Here is a 22218-nt window from a genome sequence, read left to right on the forward strand (position 1 = left end):
GGTAACGTGAGATAGCAACTGGGAAAGTTCTAACAGAGTCTGTAAGTTGTGTCTTCTGAATATTGCCTCTGAACTGAGAGGTTGTCTTTTGTGTTTACCTTTGGAGAGAGATGTACCAGAGGGGGGGATGACTGAAGAAACTCTACATGTATTTACTCTTAAGCCTTAAGCCATAATGTCTTAATAAAAGACTCTTAACATGCTCTAATGCTCTGAAGAAGTTTCTTGCTCAACTTAACTCCAACGTAATGTATGCTGTTTCACGCAACAACGCACACACACCAACATGAGGTCTTTCAGGGGCAATTGTACCCCATTAAGCACCAAATTAACATCCCCCAACCTTATCTTGTCTCCCACGAACAGTACTTCGGTTTTGTCAGGGTTCAGCTTCAGCTTATTCCTTCCCATCCAGCCACTCACCAACTCCAGGCACTTGGACAGGGTTTCCACAGCCAACCCCGGTGAAGACTTAAATGAGAGATAGAGCTGTGTGTCATCCGCATACTGATGGCATTGCAGCCAACATCTCCTGATGATAGCTCCCAGCGGCTTTACGTAGATGTTAAATGGCATCGGGGAGAGGATGGAACCCTGTGGCACCCCACAAGTGAGAGGCCATGAGTCTGAAACCTCTGGTACCTATCAGAGAGGAAGGAGCGGAACCACTGCAGTACAGTGCCCCCAATGCCCAGCCTCTCCAGGTGGTCCAGGAGGATGCCATGGTCAACGGTATCAAAAGCCACTGAGACATCCAGGAGGACGAGGAAGGTGCATTCGCCCCTATCCTCATATCATCCACCAAGGCGACCAAGGCCGTTTCAGTCCCATGTCCAGGCCTGAAGCTGGATTGAAATGGATCAAGATAATCCGCTTCCTGCAAGTGCACTTACAACTGCTGTACCACCACCCGCTCCACCACCTTGCCCAGAAATGGTAAATTCGAGACTGGGCGAAAGTTGTTCAAGACTTGGGGATCCAAGGAGGGCTTCTTTAGAATTGGTTTTATTATTGCCTCCTTGAGGGCTGATGGCATTATTCCCTCTTCCAGGGACATATTTACCACTGCCTTGATCCCCTTGCTCAGTCTATCTTTGCAGCTCATAATGAGCCATGACAGGCAAGGGTCAAGTAAGCAGGTGGTAGGGTTTTAGGTTAAAAACACCTTGTCCACTTCCTCGGATGGAAGAAGCTGGAACCGATCCCAGCCCACCGAGATGCCCCTGGCCGACTCTGGCTCACTTACTGTATCCACAGCGCACGGAATTGCACTCTTTATACAATTGATTTTATCCGCAAAGTGCCTTGCCAATTTGTCACAGGAGGCCTTAGACTGTTCCATCGGCTCCGGGGCAACTGGACCAACCAGGCTCCGGACCACTTGGAACAACCTCCTGGTACAGCACGCTGCAGATGCAATAGAGGGAGCATAAAAATCCTTTTTTGCTGCCCCTATCACCACATGGTAGGCTGCCACCGCCGCTCTAACCTGTGTTCGATCGTCCTCAGAGCATGATTTCCGCCACCGGCGCTCAAGCCGTCTCACCTCCCGCCTCAGAGTTCGCAGCCGTGGGGTATACCACAGCGCCATCTGAGCTCTATTCAGGGGGAGAGGGCGTTTCGGAGCCACCTGGTCTATTGCCCCAGTGATTGCAGTGTTCCACCTCTCCACCAGAGCCTCAACCGAGTGCCCGTGTGCATGCTCCAAAGAATCCCCAAGCACATTCAGGAATCCATCTGGATCCATCAGACGCCTGGGGCGGACCATCCTAATGGGTCCTCTACCCCTGTGGAGAGTTTGTGGCATCGAGAGGTTCACTCTTACCAAGTAATTATCTGACCATGACAAGGGGGTGACAGATGTATCCCCCACTTTCAGATCATTTCCCTCCTCTCCCAAGACGTAGACAAGGTCGAGTGCATGACCAGCTACATGGGTGGGCCTGGTTGGAATAAGGTGCAACTCCCAGGAAGCCATGGTTTCCATGGAGTCCTGAGGCACCCCTGTGAGAGTGGCCTCTGAATGTACATTGAAGTCCCCCAGCACCAACAAATTTGGGGACTGCACCCGCACATCGGAGACCACCTCCAGCACCTTGGCCAGGGAGTCCATCATGCAGCGGGGTGTATGGTACACGAGCAGAATCCCTGCACTGCCCTTCGGGCCCAACTTCCAGTACATGCAGTCGACAATCTTGGTCTCCCGGAGAGGGGGTCTGGCCAGAATCAGGGACCCTCAGTAGATGACTGCCACTCCCACTCCCCGACCACCGGCCCTTGGCTGCTGTGTGTACAAATACCCAGCTGGACACATGGCCTCAAGAAGAGGAGCCGAGGCTTCATCCAGCCAGGTTTCTGTAATGCATGCCAGGTCCGCACCCTCATCCAATATCATGTCATGGATGCGAGATGTTTTTTGGGCAACTGACCTGGCATTGCACAGCAGCAATCGAAGGCCGGAGTATAGAGCCATGCATCCCCCAGTTATCTTTCGGTTCTGGACAGGCCCAGAGCAAGGGACAGATATTATGCATCTCTCCCTAGTTCCTCTTACCTGACATGGCCTGCCCCTAGCACCCCACCAGCGTCTGCCTCCCAGCCTCGTTATATATTGGCCCCTCTCCCGTTCCCCAACGCTCCCCTCCGTTTGGCACATACCCCCAACACTGGTGACCCCAGATCAGGCAGCCCCCCCTCTTAAAACCATCAAAAACAACCCCACCACCCACAGCCACCCCCAAAAAAGACTTCCCCCACAGTCTCGGATTTATCTGCCAGTCCTTCTGCTGTTACAGTTGGAGAAGGACTGCAGCATCACAGCTGATGAGGCCTAAATCTACAAGAGTCTCACAAGTAGAATCGACCTGGCATAAATGGTAACAGCAGCTGGATGGCACATTTATCAAGCATCGTCTCTCTTACAAGGATGTTCTAGAATAAAAATGTCCTTGGATGAAATTCCTCTTCCTATGGCATATACTCAAGTGTCCACAGCTCTCACAGGGGAGCTTGCATTGGTCCGGCAGCCCCTTAGCTGCTTCTCCTTTGCTACAGACAGTGTATGTAGACACTGGAATGACATTGGGAAGTCAGCTTTGGTTTGAAACATACTATGTGGAAAGCACCATGACCCATTAGCATCTAAGGCTAACAAAAAGGGTCTAAAAACGATAAGATCGTATCCGACTAAGTTCCCCTCAGAGTAGATTCTTGGAAATTAATGGATCTAAGTTCATCATGTCCATTAATTTCAATGGTCTATTCTGAGTATGGCTAATGTTGGATGCACCCATCATGAGAATTTTTTGTTTTGTTTTTTTAAAAGTCTGGCTCAAGCCATTTTGCTACCTGAGGTGAAGGACAAGATGACACCACCACCACACCAGTTCCACATACAGAAACTGTCTGAACTGGTAGTTGAATTTTACTTCAATATTGGTGCTGGGACAGCATCATCCGCTGCACTTGAGGGCATCTGGCTAGCTTATATGGGCACACAGCACTGTCTTTGAACACCTTGCTGCCGCTCCTTGCCACCTAGCCTCTGCTACCTGAGGCAGCTGCCTTATTCTGCCAAACGGTAGGGCTGCTCCTCCTGAAAACAATAGGATTTTACTGAGCAATACCATTTTATTTTATAATTTATTTTGAGATTCTTCAATCAGCTGCTTAGAAAAATGAAAGTAAAGCAAATTTAAGGGAGTACAGTGTAATTTTCCCCTGACCAAGTCCTCATTTGTCACCAAATGCTTTTTAATTGTGTGGGTATAAAGTATAATAACTGTTCACCTTGCCAAGGGTGGTTGTTTACACAAGCTCAATTAGGCATAGTTAAAGAGACTGCCATTATTTTGAGCTGGCAAAGTATGTTACATGTGTTTAAACAATGGCACTGTGTCCTGGGAACTGTTAGCAAAACTGCCAGTATGCAGATAAAATCTGTTTCATTAAAATGCAAAAATCTGCATTTATATTTGCTATTATCCCTGTGGGCACCATTAGATACAATAATGAAAAGATGTTCCCTGAAATGATATTACTTTTTAATGAGACTTTTTATTCACTCAGCTGTACTTCGTATTTTATTAATTATACAAACAGAAATTACTTCCTAATTCTCCTTGCTTCTGTTTCTAAACATGCATATTGCCTGGGGCCATCATGAATAGTACTCAGACATGAGCAAATCAAAAACTTTACAGTTGCAGCTGGCTGGAGCATGTAGATAGGGTTTTGTTTTGCTTTAATGAGCCAAGCGTCAAAGAACTGGAGAACAATGTTCACATACTAGAACTGTGGAAATGTCAAAGGCCAGTGCAGGATGCTGGTTAGGCCTATGATATATTTCTCGTAAGGCACTGTACATTGTCCTATACAGTATTACCTGTTTTTAGGCTGCAGTTCAGCCCCCATATTTTTTGCATGACACCACTTGTCAAAAACCTAGTCTTCATTTGAGCTTTGGGGTGCTGTGTTCTCTAATACCCCTATGATATTTGGGGTGTCTAATAGAAAAGTGGCTGACCTTTTTCATTTTACTGAAAAGATAGCTGTCTTTACATCAAGTTGATTAGGTTTAGTATCTCTGTACATGTTCCTTCCATCAGTAAAATAACTTGTTTTATGAGGTGATATTTCCATGAGGCCTTATCTTTACTCATAAGAAGGGTCTGATGGATCAGGCCAAAGGCTCATCTAGTCCAGCATCTGTTCATACAGTGGCCACCCAGATGCCCATGGGATGTCCACAAGCAGGATCTTAGCACAAAAGCACTCTCCCCTCCTGCAGTTTCCAGCAACTGGTATTTGGAAGCATATTGCCTCCGACCGCAGAGGCTATAGCCATCATAGCAACCACCAATAATCTTATCCTCCATGAATTTGTCTAATCCTCTTTTAAAGCCATCTAATTTGGTGGCCATTACTGCTTCTTGTGGGAGCGAAGTCCACAGTTTAACTATGTGCTGTACCTTCTTTTGTTGTTCCTGAATCTTCCTACATTCAGCTTCATTGGATGTCCATGAGTTCTAGTGTTATGCGAGAGGAAGAAAAACTTTGCCGTGTCCACTTCCTCTACACCATGCATAATTTTAAATGCTTGTATCATGTCACTCACTTTTTCTCTAAACTAGTAGGATACCATGTGATTGGAAGGCTTTCTCCCCAATTCAAGTTTTGTTTAAATGAATTCAATGTGATCATCCAGCTCATCTAGATGGAAGCAGTAAAATACGAGTCAGCAATGTGATGCAGTTACAAAAAAAAAGCTAGTGTGATTTTAGGCTGCATTAATAGAACCATTGTTTTCAACTCATGCGAAGTAATAGTTCCACTTTATTCTGCCCTAGTCAGACCTCTTTAAGATGTATATAGACAAACTGGAATAATTTCAGAGGAGGTTAACAAAGAAGGTCAGCAGTATGGAAAACAAGTCCTATAAGAAAAGGTATATTTCTCTTGGAGAAGAGAAGATCAAAAGGAGACATGATAGCGCTCTTCAAATCCTAGGTTAGCAAAGATCTGGTTTTGTTTTTCCCCCTTACATTTATATCCTGCCTTTCTTTCATCAAGGAACCCAAGGCAGCATACATTTGGTTTCCAGGTGATCTTCCATCTAGGCACTGACCAGACCCAGACTTGGTTAGCTTCAGCAAGGTGATGGCCTCATGTGTCTTAAGACCATACCCCATATTCAGTCAGTTAGAACTAAATTTATCATCTTTCAGATATAACAGAAGCAACTTTGCAGGTAGTTTAGAGGCATAGAGTGATGGTCTAAAATGGTTGCTGCCCACTCTGAATCGGTAGCTTTTTCTATATGGCTGCCAAAATCCAAGAGTGAGTCCTTGGAATGTAGAATTCCGCAATATTCGTGTTCTAAAATATGGGAAAGTGTGCTTGGTGTTTAGGTATAGGTTTTGTTGGATGTGGAATTTAAATTTTAAGGTCTCCATAACTCTGGAATCCTCGAAGATGGCTACCATAATCCGAAATGACCATCACCATAATGATTTATAAAGCTATGGAAACTACACCTGCTCCCCCCCCCCCAATGCTGGGAAAGTTATGCAATCACGTAATACAATAATATACATTTCCAAGAAACATTTTATTTGGAACAAAAACGATAATAAAAAATTCCATTGATATTACATCTGTGAATTATATTTCTTGTCTAATAATTTCCTTCTTTCATATTGTCGCATTATATCTTGCACATGTCAGTGCACTTCAATCTTACTGTTAAACTGGAATACTTTTCTTTTTTTTTACAATAATTTTTATTCAAATTTTCATAAAACATACAAAACAAAATCATAAAACATTCAAAGACAAAAAACAAAACAGAACAAAACTGGAATACTTTTCAATGACACATGACTTCCCACATTTACATGCCAAAAACTCTAAAATCATGTCTGGTGCAGCTTTGCTGCTGAGACATTTGATTTTCAGGTAGTCAACAGTTATAATCCAACCGTGCCCATTCAGAGAGCGTATTTTAGGATTTGGAATTACTGCATGTCTCCAAATTGCAACCTGATAGTTTGCCCCTTGAATATGAAGACACATGGATGTATGGCATGGAGGCATAGCTTCTGGTTGCATATCACTACTCCTTACACAATGTAACTCATATCGTAATAGATTAACATCACTTATCTTGCCATACAACTGGCACATCAGTGATTCTGTTGCTGGGAACGTTTCTTCCTATACATCCCAGGATGAGCCTAGTTGCATGCATGCTTTAACATGTTTCAGTGATTTCAGCAACAACTTCAGAATATCCAGTTTTCCTTTACTGCAAAATGCAGAAACTGAATCACATCCAGACAAAGCATGCATACCAGGAAGCGCTGTTAAGAAATCATGCAGCGGGATATTATCAGGAAGCAGATGCTGAATCTTCTGCATCACAAGATCATAACAGGCTTTTGCAGGCTTTTGACTGCTATAGCCACTTTTGTGTGTTGAATGGTATGGGCAGAGTACAATTACTGTAACATCTGTGTCGTCAGTGTGCAAGACATATCTTTTGTCTGTTGCATGTGCAACATGTACCATCATCCTGGTATCAGCCTCCTCATGTACACAAGTATGTTCTGGAATATGTGTGGCACCTTCTTTACAAATTCGCCAACACACGTGGCCAACTGTTACATATATTCTCTATCACCCAGCATGTCTCTGAATGTCTTTTTTTATTCATTGACAAGAAACCTGACAGGTTCTGTTTTGTTTTGTGATTCTTGAATGAACTGTCTCCATCCCTTGATTTCATATGACTCCATAATGCTGCTGTAAATTACCCCTGTTGGTGCAGCGTTCTCTGAACTGCGGTTTCTCTCAGTGTCTTTAATGGAAGACAAGTTGTACACATCGAATACCAGATCCGCTCTGCTGCTTGGCACCCATGTGACCATCAGGAATACCTTCTGTGCCAATGAGCTAAATTACTCATATCAGAGATCACATACTAAATGGACCATTATTATTCAACAGGGTTCTTTATTTTCATAATTATTATTCAGACATTATTATAACTATATAACAATATCTAACATTAAAGTTTTATGGGTGTGTCAGTGTGTGTGTGGGGGGGGAAGGACCTCTTGAATTACCATACCCATAATAAGCATATATCATTACCACAGCCATCTTCTCATTTCTCATTTTCCAACTTATATCAATGATAAAAATTTTGTTCTGCAGTCCTGTAAGAACATAAGAACATAAGAAGAGCCTGCTGGATCAGGCCAGTGGCCCATCTAGTCCAGCATCCTGTTCTCACAGTGGCCAACCAGGTGCCTGGGGAAAGCCCGCAAGCAGGACCCGAGTGCAAGAACACTCTCCCCTCCTGAGGCTTCCGGCAACTGGTTTTCAGAAGCATGCTGCCTCTGACTAGGGTGGCAGAGCACAGCCATCACGGCTAGTAGCCATTGATAGCCCTGTCCTCCATGAATTTGTCTAATCTTCTTTGAAAGCCATCCAAGCTGGTGGCCATTACTGCATCTTGTGGGATCAAATTCCATAGTTTAACTATGCGCTGAGTAAAGAAGTACTTCCTTTTGTCTGTCCTGAATCTTCCAACATTCAGCTTCTTTGAATGTCCCTGAGTTCTTGTATTATGAGAGAGGGAGAAGAACTTTTCTCTATCCACTTTCTTAATGCCATGCATAATTTTATACACTTCTATCATGTCTCCTCTGACCCGCCTTTTCTCTAAACTAAAAAGCCCCAAATGCTGCAACCTTTCCTCGTAAGGGAGTCGCTCCACCCAGTGTAGATCACTGGGTTGGCCATTTTGGATTATGGAAGCCATCTCAGATGATTCAGGAGTTATGGAGAGCTTAAAATTTAAATTCCTGGTACAACAAAACCTATGCATAGTCACCAAGCACACTTTCCTAGACTTTCGAACAAGAATATTGCCAAATTCTATATTGGGAGGACTCAGATTTTGGCTGTCATATAGAAATTACCAATTCAGTGTGGGCAACAACCATTTTTGACCATCACTATATATCTCTAAACTACCTGCAAAGTTGTGTCTGTTATCTCCAAAAGAGGATAAATTTATTATTATTAGCTGACTGACTACTGTGACCAATGGGACTAGTGGGCTTTAGTTACAGAAGGTTAAGAACAGAAGAGCAGGCCAGTGGTCCATCTAGTCCGACAACTGTTCTCACAGTGGCCAACCAGATGCTTATGGGAGTCCCGAAAGCAAGACATGAACACAACAGCACTCTGTCCTCCTGTGGTTTCAAGCAACTGGTGTTGAGAAGTGTACTGCCTTTGACAATGCAATTTTCAGATGAATATAAGAGAAACTTTGTAACAGTAAGAGCACTTCAACAATGGAACCAGTTACCTAGTGCGGCAGAGCACCCTCCTTCACTGGGGTTCTCTAAGCAGAGGCGGTACAACTTTCTGATTTGGGATGCCCTCGCTCTAGATTTTTTGTGTTGAGCAGGCAATAAGAATAGATAGCGTACAACACCCCTTCCAGTTCTATGGGTTGTATTCAGTGCTGCTACTCCTCAGAGTGGACCCAGAAAAGTTAATAGACATGATTAACAGCTTCATTCATTTCAATGGGTCTACTCTGAGTAGGACCTAGTTGAATACAATCCTATGATTCTGTGTTCATCCCTTTGCTCACATGCATCAGCTGTATATATTTCAATTAATGGGTAGCATATCTCCATGTTAGTTAGAGCAGATCTTTGGTGGACCCTGGCAGACTTACATAGCAGCAGCAGTGGCTGCAGCAATACTCTGAGACATGTTGGGTGGCTGAGGGTTGCCATGTTAATATTCCAAAATACCCAGAGCATTAAGCAGGAGATTAATATGGCAGAAAAGTTAAAGGGGGGCAGGTCAGGTGTCAGAGTCACCCTGCCAGGGTGCTGGAGCCCTGGCAAAGATGCCAGGTGCTGATACTTGTTTTGTTTTAGATCAGGATATCTGATGTCCATATCTGTGTATTAGAGTTATAAAGTTATTTGTTATAAAGCCACTCACTCTTCCATTCTGTGATCTCCTTTCTTCTCCTCCTCCCGAATTATACATGTTTCCATACTAGGATAGTTGGCTGGCACAGTGGAGCACAATAGATTGGCTCTGCTGGTATGCCTGCAGTGCCTGAACTTTGGCACCACCCTCCCCTGCACTGTCCAGGTAAAGCTGTAGCAATGCCAGTATCTGGAGGGTGGCTCCATGGTCCCCACTACACTGGACACTCCTGCAGTACAGTGGCAATAAGATATCCGTATTGGGCTGGCTATTATGAGAATCAATAAAGCATTCCAAGTGGTGTACACAGTATAAAAGAACTAGAAAAAGAGTAATACTTTCTGTCCTGACATTTGAATATATTAATTGACTTGGCATGTCATTCTAGTTTAAATAATTATTTATATTGGTAACTCCACTACATTTTTTTTCATTATTTTGATTTGATGCTAGGGTCGGTTTTTTCTCAAGTTGTCTTGACAGGAAATCCTGACTTCAGTTCACATCAGATTCAACCTCACAGATGGTAGCATGTCTTGTTTATTTTTGTCTCGGCCCTTCCTTCAAAGAGCGCAGGGCAATGAGTATGGTCCACTGCCTTTTTCGTCATCTGTAAGGTTGATTTTTGTGAGTAGGGTCAAAAAGAGCACCCATCCAGGGTCACCCAGGTAAACTTTGTGGATCTGAATCTGGCTTTCACCAGGCTGAGCCCAACTCTCTAATGAATACTCCACACTGGCTAGAGCACTGTCACTTGGAAGCAAAAAGTTGTCTCGTGTTTGCTTAACTCTAGAAGAAGATGATTCATTGAATTAACACCAGATTAATTGCTGTTAAAAAGGATGAGATGGATTTATTCCATGTCCCTCCATGTGGTAATTAAAGCAACAGCCATTGGGTAAATCACGGAATGAGTGAAATCTGATAATCATTGTGTCTGAATTAGGGATGGGTGAGAATTTCGATTCAGTTTGCATTTCAAACAGAATTTATCAAATCTGCAATTTCCAAAACAATCTGAGAACTGAAACAGCCATCCTTCAAAATTCGCATTTATTAGAATTTTGGGATGCAGTTCACCAACTAAACAATATTTACAAAAATGCATATGTTAGGAGAAAGTGTGCATAAAAATGAATACAAGAGTGAAAATAACATGCAAAAAGGCATGAAACGATGAGAATGGCTTGCAAAAATGTGTATCTTTGTCAAAACTGCCTACAAAACTGTGTTTATTTAGAGAAATTCACACTAAAACGGTGGAAAATTTTCATGAGGATTTTTTTTACAAAAATTGCAGATCGCTGTAGAGATGTAGAGAACTGAATTTAACATTGGAAAAATGAGAAACTGAGAGAACCAGAACAGACAGATCTTTCCATCCCTGGTCTGAATCCATGCATGGAAAGTCGTTTCCACCAGCAGCATCATGAGGGGATTCCTGTCTTGATGCTTAGTAGTGGCTGATCTCTTTTCCTGATCTTCTTCCCTTCCAAGCTGGAAAAACTATAGTAGTGTCCTTGGGAAGTTCCAGTTGCCCGTGTCAGCTGCAGATCAGGTGTTGAGGCTGCCTGCTCAGTGATCTGTGTGACGATGAATAAAGTTAATGTGCGCTTTCAGGGGTGCAGAACCTTTTTCAGCACAAAGCCCACATCCTCTTCTGGGCAACCTGGGCAGGGCGAGAGGCAAAAGTGGAAAAACAGTGGATGTTAATTTTACCTTTGTACAGCAGGCTAGTGTCTACATCCACTCGCACACACATCTCTATCCATCATCCAGGCAGGCAAGAAGCTTTATCAGAGTTTGAGAGCACATTCCAGCCAGGCAAAAGCGCCCAATACAAAGTAAGGCTGGCAAGGAGTGTCCCGTACAAAGAAGGGGGTGCCCTGGGGAGCTAGAGGCCTGGAGGGTCACTTTTGGCCCCAGGGCCTGAGGTCCCCGATCTCTGACTTATTTAATTAATTCATTAGTGTTATTAAATTTATATCCTGCCCTTTCTCCAAAATGGAGCCCAAATTATTAACTCTTGTATTAACAAAGGAGAAGTCAAGTTCTATGAACACTTTAAACATGTTTTTTCTAGCTGCGGTTCAACTTTGTGGGCTTTGAAGAAAAAGCAAGTGTTCGCTGTAAACTCATCAACATATTCTTACCACCTTCTGTATTTCCTAATACAAATGTCTGTCCATCCATGAATTATGAGTATGACCCAGGCCAAGGATCCACGCTGAGAAGTACAAATAACCTAGATTTCACCCTTCTGTTTTTACAGCTTTTTTTGGGAAATACCTCAATGAATACAATGGCAGCTACATTCCTCCTGGCTGGCGAGAATGGGTTGGATTAATCAAGAACTCTCGCTTCTATAACTACACTATTTGTCGCAATGGCCTCAAAGAGAAGCATGGTTTTGAATATGCAAAGGTATTGCACATATAGGTTTCCTTTTGCTATCTGTAAAACTCCCCTTTTTCTTCATGATAGAAGAATTGGTATATTCAAGATTCCTTCACTTCTGTGCACCCGTGGTCTTAAATCTAGTGTGCTGATCTTTATAATCAGAACTTTCTTTAAAGCATAAGTGTATTCGTGGAAGGGAGAAAACTATTCTGCACTGCTATGCGTTTGTAATGGTTTTTTCTCAGTTTTTAAATGTGATTTTACCAGGTTTTGTATTTTATGGTATGTATTAATTTTTTTGTTAGCTGCTGTGCGTATATATATTGTATAGAATGACATACAATTATTTTTAAAAAATTATTACATTTTTAAAACTCCCTTGAACTCAAAAAGAAGGTTGAGGTTCAGGTGTGAGAAAGCATAGTGGGAATTTTGGGGAGTGGAGAGTGAATTTCCCTTTGAAATACCTTATATTCCCTCCTCAAACCTATTTTGAACTTATGGGAGTTCTGTGTGGGCAGTAAATTGGTAGGTTCTCCAGGATGGGGGGGGGAATCAATCACAGTTGTTTGGGTAGCCCTAACAGTGTTGTGCGACATGCACTCTGCCTCCTTTCAGTGTTGCTTTTCCAGCTGTTCAGGGCCGTGTATCCACATCGTTTGATTGATTAGTCATGCCTGGAAGTGTTTGAAATTGCACACATTGCAACTCTTCACTGGAGCTCACACCCATTCTTTGGGCCAAAAAAAGGAACATTTAGAGGTGGCAGGTGGCTTAATTATTGAGTTTTCATCTTTTTCTTTAATTTTTGTTCTCTCCTCTTTGTTGCAGGCTTCTACTTACTACCTTGGCTGTCCATTAAGTTGATTCTGTTTTTTGTCTTTTTAGCAAGGCACTAGTTTAACATCAGCAGCTGCACTGCTGCCATTTAAACAGAGGACTGCCACAGATAGTTAGATGCATGAATGTTCATTTTTAAAATTTATTTAAAATATTTATATGCCACCCCTCAGCTGATTTGGATCCCAGGGCAGTGTACAACAATATATATATAACTGATGTTTACCATATTAAAAATGATAAAATGCAGCAATTAAAATGTATGTGAAGCAATGTATGTGAAGGCTTAGACAATATTGTACCTCTGAATAAATAAAAAATATCTTAACCTAGCATCAAAATGATTGCAGTGAATGTTGGGAGATTCAGGACAGACAAAAGGAAGTGCTTCTTCCCACAGCTCATAAACTATGGAATTCACTCCTACAAGAGGCAGTGATGGCTACCAACTTGGATGGCTTTAAAAGAAGATTAAACAAATTCATGGAGAATAAGACTATCAGTGGCTACTAACCATGATAGCTTTGTTCTGCCTCCACAGGCAGAGGCAGTATGCTTCTGAATACTAGTTGCTGGACACCGCAGGAGGGGAGAGTGCTCTTGCACTCACATCCTGCTTGCAGGCTTCCCACAGGCGTCTGGTTGGCCGCTGTGTGAACATGATGTTGCACTAGATGGGCAATTGGCCTGATCCAGCAGGCTCTTCTTATGTTCAGTGAGGGTGCCAGGTGAGCCATCTCCCTTATGGCTGAGTAATGTTCTTCTGCTAGAGAAAGCAATCGGAGAAGGGCTTAATCAGATCTTAAGAAATGGGAAGACTGGTTTTCAGTGAGAGCGGGGATAGTGTCAGGGCTGTGAAGCAATTTTGGGTGGAGTCGGAAATTTTGATTGACAAATTTTTTAAAATGTAAATTCAAAATGTCAAAGAAGCTTCCCATGAAGTCAGCTGTAGTTGAGCATTTCACCATAACTCAAGATGAAAAACATTTTGTGTGTCAGTGTATGACACAGGACCCAGATGAAGACAAATGCTGTGATGCCAAGATCAGCGCATATTCAGGCAGCGGTAAAAATGTTCCTATGAGAGCTTCCAATTTAAAAAGACATTTGCAGCCCTTTCCAGGTCTGTGGAGTTGGAAGCAATTTTGGGTGGAGTCGGAGTCGGACAGTAGAAAAATAGAGGAGTCAGAGTCGAAGGTTTGGCATACCGACTCCACAGCCCTGGATAGTGTAGTGGCTACGAATCTGAGTTGTGATCTTGGTCAATGTTCCTGGTTCAGATCTCACTTCTGTCATGAACTCGCTACGTAGAGTAGTTTGCCATTATCAGTGACAGTCCTCTCCATCTGCAATATAGGGGATAATGACTGCCTTACAGGGTTCTTGTAAAGACTGCAGGTAGATTGCAGGTGCTTCTAATGCTTTGAAAGTACATAAATTAAGTATAATTAATTTACCAATGCGAGTTTCAGATAACTCCCCATCCCCCACCCTACTGGATGCAGAAATAAAATTAGGATGCTTCAGACAAAACACATACATATGATAAAAATGGGAGGTTGGCAGTGTTTTGTGCTTTCAGTCAATTGCTGCATTTGAACATTCTGCTAAACATTGCCACCCTGGGCTCCTTCTGGGAAGAAGGGTGGGATATAAATTTTCTAAATAAATAAAAATAAATAAATGTTGTTTATTGTGACAAGAACAATAAGCTGCAAGCCTCTGTCTCATGCACTCCCCTCTTCCCTCCTTGGGTGCAACCATGAAGAGTTTTGTCTTCTTTTTTCCATTAACCATAGCTTGTTGTGTCAATCAGATCAGCAAACTTGGTTAATGTTAGCTATGGTTTGTTTGAAACCATGGGTTATGGCTTGATTAAATGAATCATAGCTAATGTTAACCATAGTTTGTCAGTCTGAACAAAACTCTACACTGTACTTAATGCGAAACTCCTTGCAGCTGTGCCAAAGTGGGGGGAGTGTGTGAGCCTGAGACTCTCTGTGGCTTGTTCTTATAATGCTAAACTATGACTATAGTTACTTATGACCTGAGCCATTTTGAAAAAGGCAAAAAAAAAAAAACCCTCTTGTTTTTTGTTTTTAATATATTGCGTATTTTATGTTCTAACTGCATTCTGTTAAATTGTGCATTACTGCAATATGTAATCAGTGTATTGTGCTTGGGCCAGAAAGACCTGCATTCAATTCTTTCATTTCTGAATTTACAGTCTTAAGCCACCCTGTCTTGTTTTAGTGCTTCCCTGATGGGTGTAATATTTCAAGCATTGTTATAAAGATGCATTCCTATTCAGTTCTACCCACTTTTTTCTTGCTTTGCCCTACTGCCTTTTGCTTCAGTTCTGCCCTGCTATCCCTTTTTATAAATCCTTCCCAGAACACAGCTGTTCATCTGGGCAAAGACTTGACTTTGGAACAGAATTGTAATTCTGGTCTTTTTTCCTGGGAATTATGTCCTTGTCTTCAGCCCAGTTCCTGAAACCACAGCCTGACAGAAATCACACTTGTTCATAACTTACCATAAAATTAAGTACTATAATGTGGTCTGGTATATTGCAGTGCACTTGTCAATGGTTCTTTTTCTGTTGAATGTTTTTCAGGACTATTTCACAGATTTAATCACTAATGACAGCATTAATTATTTCAAAATGTCTAAGAGGATGTATCCCCATAGACCTATAATCATGGTGATCAGCCATGCAGCTCCCCATGGCCCTGAGGATTCTGCACCACAGTTCTCCGAGCTCTATCCAAATGCTTCCCAGCACATGTAAGTTAAACATTTCCCTATGGCTGTGCCGACAATTTGCTCTGCAACTTAAATACCTCTGCATAGAAGGTGACATTGCCATTTAAACTGGAAAAATGGGCTCTCTCTCAATTGTGTACTATGCTGTTAGACTTCAGGATAACAGCCCATTATTTTCTCTGCGGAGATTATGTTGTCTGTTAGAGGGTTCAGCCTCTTTGAAGAGTACAGAAGAACCTTGGAGGCTTCCACGTCTTTGTGTACTGTCATATACACCAATTCTCCCTGCTTTTCGCACGGTCTGTCTTATGCCCACTTACCTGTGAGTAAGCCCCACTGAACTCAAAATATGTATATGGGATTGTAAATGTTTAAGGGGTGTGTGTTTTATCGGTAGGGCAAATGCATGTAAATATACGTGCACTGACACTAAGGCACCATGCATTTGTTCAGACTGCCATTTCAGACTGCCTTGAAGTGTGTGTGTGTGTGTGTGCAGCTCAGAATATTGAAGCCAATACAATATCATCTGGCAGGAAATGGGTGTCAGTGTTCCTTTCCCAGTCTGAGAAATGTTCCTGCAACCACGGTGTAGTGATAGTTCACAGGTGCAGTGCAGGAAAGGCCATCCCTTGCCTCTGCATCTGCTTATTATTGTATATTGTTTCTTAGGAACATAGGTGCTGCCTTTCTGTTATACCAGGGCAGTTTATTTGTCCATCAAGCCCAGTGCTTTCTACTCTGACTAGGAGAAACTCTCCAGGATCTTAGGCAAATGTCTTCCCCATCACCTGCTACCTGAGCCTTTTAACTGGAGATTCCAGGGACTGATCATAGGACCTCCTGCAATGTGCAGAATGTGCTGTTCCTCATCCATTCCCTTCTCATAGTGGGAAGAAGGGTTGGGTGGGTGATGGTGTCAGTGGTGTCAGAGGCATTTAAGTTTCCTAAATGTGATTTAGCAAAAGTTCTCCTTTGGCATTTAAACTTGCTGTACATTTGGGCATGTGATTCCTGGTTTTAGCAAGAGTGAGCAAGCTTTTGCCGCTTGTTCTTTTAGAAGTTGGCACCAGCTGATTAGCAGTTGGCATTCAATATTGGTACCACCTGAGATGAAAGAATGGATAGTACCGCTTTAGATTGTAGGTGAGGATCACATTTTGTTTAACGTCTCCCCTGTGTTAAAATCTACCCACAAGTCAAAACTGGCACAGCATTAAACTGGCACAGCACAGTTAAACATTTCTCTCTAATGCTGTTGTGAGGGTGGGAGTTCTCCCTTGTAGGGGACTTTTTTTTTAACTGCACTCAAAATGAGTGATGCACACTCCTGTAGTCAGAAGTGGTACAGTCCACTTTACCACTTCAGAATTCTGCCCTCTCTTTCTGCTGCATGCGTAGGTATGACCTAAATGCAAACCACAATTTGAAACTGTGGTTAGGAGCAGGTTTCTTACAGCAGCTTGAAGCAAGGCATTGTTAGCAGTGAGCATGGCATATACATAACCTTGCTGTTGTTGTTATATGCCTTCAAGTTGATTACGACTTATGGCTTAGCCCCCCTTAATGCTGAAAAGGAAAAAGCGAGAGGAATTTGAGCAGAAGAAAGGAAGATAACACAAATCTGAGGGGAAAGAGCACATGAGCCAGAGGGGAACTTCTGATCTCATGGTTAGGAGATCAGCAAATGTTATGTCTCCACTAAGCCTTGTGTTATATGAGCGTTTGGTAACTCCGGAAGCTTGTTTTGTCCTGAGAAGGTACCCAGAGAAGTAGGACACTTTTTTGCAGGCAAAGCAACTTGTGCTTAACTGATTGTTCTGGAAGTCTGAAAGCACAAGTCAGAAATCTCTCTCTCCTTTCCTTTCTAGTTGTCTTTATATCCCTGGTATGTTATCAACTATTTCTTCCGTGGCTGCTGTAGGAGATAGTGGATTATTTTGTGTGAACATTGAAAGGCTGCACAGGTTGAGAGTTCATTTGGAAGAAGTGAGACAAATTGCAGACAAGTTGCCAATTTTGGTGAATGAAGCTGCTAAAGGGCTGGTTTCTACAGTCAAGATGCATTGCCAGCTTGTCACTGCCAAGGGATGAAAAGAAATGTAATGTCTCTCAGAAAGAGAGAAGAAATTGACACACTCCATGAAAACAATGTACACAGCAACACAGTCCTCCTGCAAGGCGGTGTGTGTAATTGGAACATTTAACCTTTTGCATTTTTCTTCTTTGGTGTTCAGGCATAATTTGGGATCAGTTTTTCTTGCCTTGATGTTGGGTTACAGACATCTAACCGTTTTACTTTTTAAAAATGAAGAAGTATTGGTATGTCACTGTAGCAATTGCCTCCTGCAGAGAAGTGAAACCAGGACAAAGGCTGCTTACAGGCTTTGCAAATGTAGGTGGTAGGTTAAGAGTTGAAGAATTGAGATACAGCATGTAAGAAGAGTTCCTGTTAATTAACCATTAGCTTAAATATCCTCTTCAATTAACATTCTAATGCCAGTAGGTTTTCCTTCTGCCTTTGTGTCAGGGAAATATATGTTTAAAAAAATGTTTATAATGATGATGAAGAGGGTGATAATTTCATTGCTCTGCTGATTTTTTTTAAAAAAATTCTCTTGCTTTTTAAATGATTTAATGAAAAGGACAAAAATTAAAGCTAAAACAAAAGTTAATATTAGGGAACAGCATACAAATTGAAAATTGAAAATAAGGTTTAACATATGTGCTAAAACTGTACAAGAGTATACCACAATTTTCTTAATATCTATTCAGTATCTGTGTTGCTCTTCCCCATGAGAGAAAGCAGAGTCAAAGGACAACAGGGAGAGGTCCATCACCCTGGGATGGCCCACTGGCACCTTTGTTGAAACCTTCTCCCATACAGCTTCTTGAATCTGAATTTACTAAGCACCATCAGTGGGCAGTTAGGAAGCTGCCCCAAAGTGATGCTGTGTTGAGGCATTATAGGAATGTCAAGATGGCAAGTGGCTAGGAGGCCCCCACCACAGATCATGGTTATGTTGATGTCTAAAGGATGTCAGTATCGTTTGTCAGAAGCCACATTTATACCATAAATTTATTCTACAATCATTTATTTATTTATTTATTATTTGATTTATATTCCGCCCTTCCTCCCAGGAGGAGCCCACGGCGGCAACAAAAGCACCAAAAACACTCCAAAACATCATAAAAACAGACACTAAAATACATTAAAACAACTTTAAAAACATTTTTAAAAGCTTTGAAGACACTTTTTTAAAAGGTTAAAAAACATTTTTTTTAAAAAAAAAAGGTTTAAAAGCATATTAAAAAGCAATTCCAACATAGAAGAATCATTCCACTTCAAACAGAATCCTGGGAAGTGTAGTTTGTGAAGGATGCCGAGAGTTTTTAGGATACTTCTATTCTCCTCACAAGGTGGCTTGACAGTCAGTCCATTTTTCCAGAGAACTCTGAGAATTGAGAATTGTAGCTCTATGAGGAGAATAGGGGTCTTCTAACAACTCTCAGTACCTATCACAATTACACTTTCCGGACTTCCCGGAAGATTGCTCCGCTTGTGGCTGCCTCTGAGATGAGCTCTGTCTCAGAGGAAGCTTTTTTCAGTTTAAAATCAGTCAAAAGGGAACTTTGACTGGTGTAAATGTTCTCCCAGGCAAGGGTGAACCAAATAGATTATCCACAGAAACTTCGTTGGGCTGTTGGTGGCTGGAATTGATCAGGAATTCCCTGGGAAAGGAAGGCATACCTAGCAGCCAAGGACGGAGTTAGGACTTCCAGCAAGCTGGGCTGAAAAAAAGCGAGACGTTTTTTCTTTTAAACGATCCACAACGGGCGAGCTTTCTTCTGTCTAACCTTATCATTTGGCTTAAATTACTACAGTAAAAGAGATTTGTTTGGGAATCAGCAATTGAGATACCTGGGTGAGTTACACTTCTCTCCTTTATACAAGGAATTAAGGAGGAGGAAAGAAAATTTAAAAAGCTTATCTTATTTTTTATGGCAAAAAGCAGGCCTGAATTTGGAAACTATAAAGATTAAAACGGATGAGGGGCAACTTACCCGAAGAGAAAATTTGGTTTAGATGATTATTTGATTGATATATGTCTGGGACTACTTTTTCTTGGGCTACTTTCTTTAGATGAATCTGCTGTTCGTGTATGTTACTAATTGTTCGGCGCTGTGAACCAAATTTGTTTTGCATTCTTGGACGTGGGGGAGATAAGAACTGTGCTGGCCAGATGTCAACAGGCCTGGAATATTAACTCCCTTATTGCTGGAAAAAGAAGCAAATTACTCTTTGCTTGGGAATTGTGGCTTTATTGGAAATTTGAAGGGTTTTTTTTTTCGGCTTTAAGAATGACAATCAAAGAAGTGGCAGAGACCCTGGATGTACCCCTGGAAGGGTTTTCCCCTCTGGATATGTTTCAGAAGATAATGGATGAGATTAAGATAACGAAACAAGAACTGGGACAGAGTAGACAAGAGATGGCAACTGAATTTGGTAAAGTGAAACAGGAGTTGAAAGAAATAAAGGATTATATGAGAAAAGAAGCAGATGGACAAGCAATAGAATATGAAAAAGAAATTAAAGGGAAGGAGCAAATTCTGGAGATTGGATCAGATATATCAAATGTGGAATTGGAAAAAGATTTGGACTTTATGGCAAAAATTGAAGGGAGGATGCAAGTCCTGGAGATTGGAACAGATATATCAAGTGTGGAACTGGAAAAATATTTGGAGTTTGTGGATCCTGGAGATAAAGATTACTGTTTGGAATTCGGCGTTGTCCCTGGAGAAATTGATGAAGATATCAGAGATAAAGCTATCAATGTTTCGACGGAATTTCTGGACTGGAATGATTTGATGGAACTTGAAATAGAGAAAATTTATAGAATTAATTCCAGATATGTGACAATGGAAAAACTCTCAAGAGATGTGCTAGTGCATTTCGTAAAAAAGAGGAATAGAGATATGACTTTACAACAATATTTCAGCAACACATTCAGAATTGATGGCAAGGAAATATTTGTGATGAAGGAAATTCCCATCAGACTCTTACTATATGACTATGACAGCAAGATTATTATGGGTGCAAGGATGGAAGTTGGAAGATGGAATTAATACTGATAATGGAAAAATGGCTATTGAAATTACTGGTCCTAGTAGACTTGATGAGATGGATTAATTGACATGTTTATTTGAAGAAAAATCGAGGGATATATTTCTCAAGGAGTGGAAACCTCTCTTTGACTTTTTGCGGAAAGAATAAAGTGATGTTAATGAGATTTGATGATTAATTAAGATAACTACTGGAGGAAAGTGATTTTGTAATATATTAAGAGACAGGTTTGTCATATATCATAGACCTATAACTGATCTGCGACAAATCGGAAGTCAACATTTTATTTTATTGTTTAATTTGTTTCTGTTTTGTTTTGTTTTGTTTGAAAATTTGAATAAAATTAATGATTAAAAAAAAAACCAACTACACTTTCCAGGATTCTTTGGGATAAATGTATGGTGTGAAAGCAGTCATAGTAAAAATGAAAATGGACTGCCTTCAAGTCAATTCCGACTCATGACGACCCTGTGAATAGGTAAGCGGTATTCAGAGGGGGTTTACCATTGCCTTCCTCTGAGGTTGAGAGGCAGTGACTGGCCCAAGGTGAGCCAGTGAGCTTCATGGCTGTGTGGGGATTCGAACCCTGGTCTCCCAGGTCATAGTCCAGCACCTTAACCAAGCATACAGTAAACTATTTATCTTGGAAACAATATATGCTTCCATATACCTACAGGAATCAACATGGCTAATGTTATATCAGCATAAAAAACGTTGACCACTTGTATCTCTTTTTCAAGAAGTAACTGTCATTTTCTCCTTTCAAGATCTCCCTGAAGGCAAGGGATGTGCAATTTGTTCATTTTCATATTGAGCTCTGAGAGTTACATGATGGTAAAATTAGCTCCTCAAGTGGGTCCAAATATTTTGTGTGCCTTCTCCAAGTTATGAAGTTGCCAAGTTAGGAATATAAAATATGAGAAACATTTAGCTTTAAGCTTATTTAGGCTAAAAAAAAAAAAGCTTCACAAAGATTTTATCAATGTATGTAATGTGTGCCAAATGTGTTTGTAGTACAGGTGATTTTTCAACGTTAACCAAGTGGAAGCATGCAACATACATTAAATGATAAGAACAAATATGAGACAAAGCAATAGGAAAACCACAAGAATTATCATTAAAAATCATGTATGTTCTGGCTGCAATTCTAACTGAAGTTTTTGTTGGCACAGCTCTGTCGAAGTCAGTGGGGCTCTGCCAGAACAAGTGGATCTCAGCATAGAATCCCACATTTAAATTCCCATCAGAAGACAAGATCAAGGCTTACAATCTATATTGAGAATTGCCATTTGCTGATAAAATGTACTTTGGATTTATACTGTCTTCAGAAAGGTGTGGTGTGGTGGCATAAGTGCCGAAACAAGTTAGTGAGACTAATAAGGAATGCTACTGTTATTGCACTTTCTCCCCTCGAGGATCACTTTTAGATCAGTGATAAAGCAGGTACTTGCTAATACGGACTTTTCAAGAGAGGCCTCTGCATGAGCCACTGCTGATTATGGTAGACAGTGTGCTGGATTGCTAGGCTACTTGGTCTGAAGCAACTTGTTGTACCTAATTTTACA

The 22218-nt window shown here is 41.5% G+C and overlaps 1 protein-coding gene across 11 annotated transcripts in view; it reads left to right on the forward strand.

Moving 5' to 3' along the window:
- The window catches only part of SULF1 (sulfatase 1), a 167679-nt gene that overhangs the window by 101366 nt on the left and 44095 nt on the right, over positions 1-22218 (forward strand). For all 11 annotated transcript variants that reach the window (XM_061600850.1, XM_061600816.1, XM_061600825.1 and 8 more), the window contains 2 exons: positions 11795-11946; positions 15380-15549. In XM_061600850.1, the coding sequence (XP_061456834.1) occupies positions 11795-11946; positions 15380-15549 (322 nt within the window). The remainder of the gene's footprint in view (positions 1-11794; positions 11947-15379; positions 15550-22218) is intronic.

The sequence above is a fragment of the Rhineura floridana genome, chromosome 1, assembly GCF_030035675.1.
Source record: "Rhineura floridana isolate rRhiFlo1 chromosome 1, rRhiFlo1.hap2, whole genome shotgun sequence".
Taxonomy (NCBI): domain Eukaryota; kingdom Metazoa; phylum Chordata; class Lepidosauria; order Squamata; family Rhineuridae; genus Rhineura; species Rhineura floridana.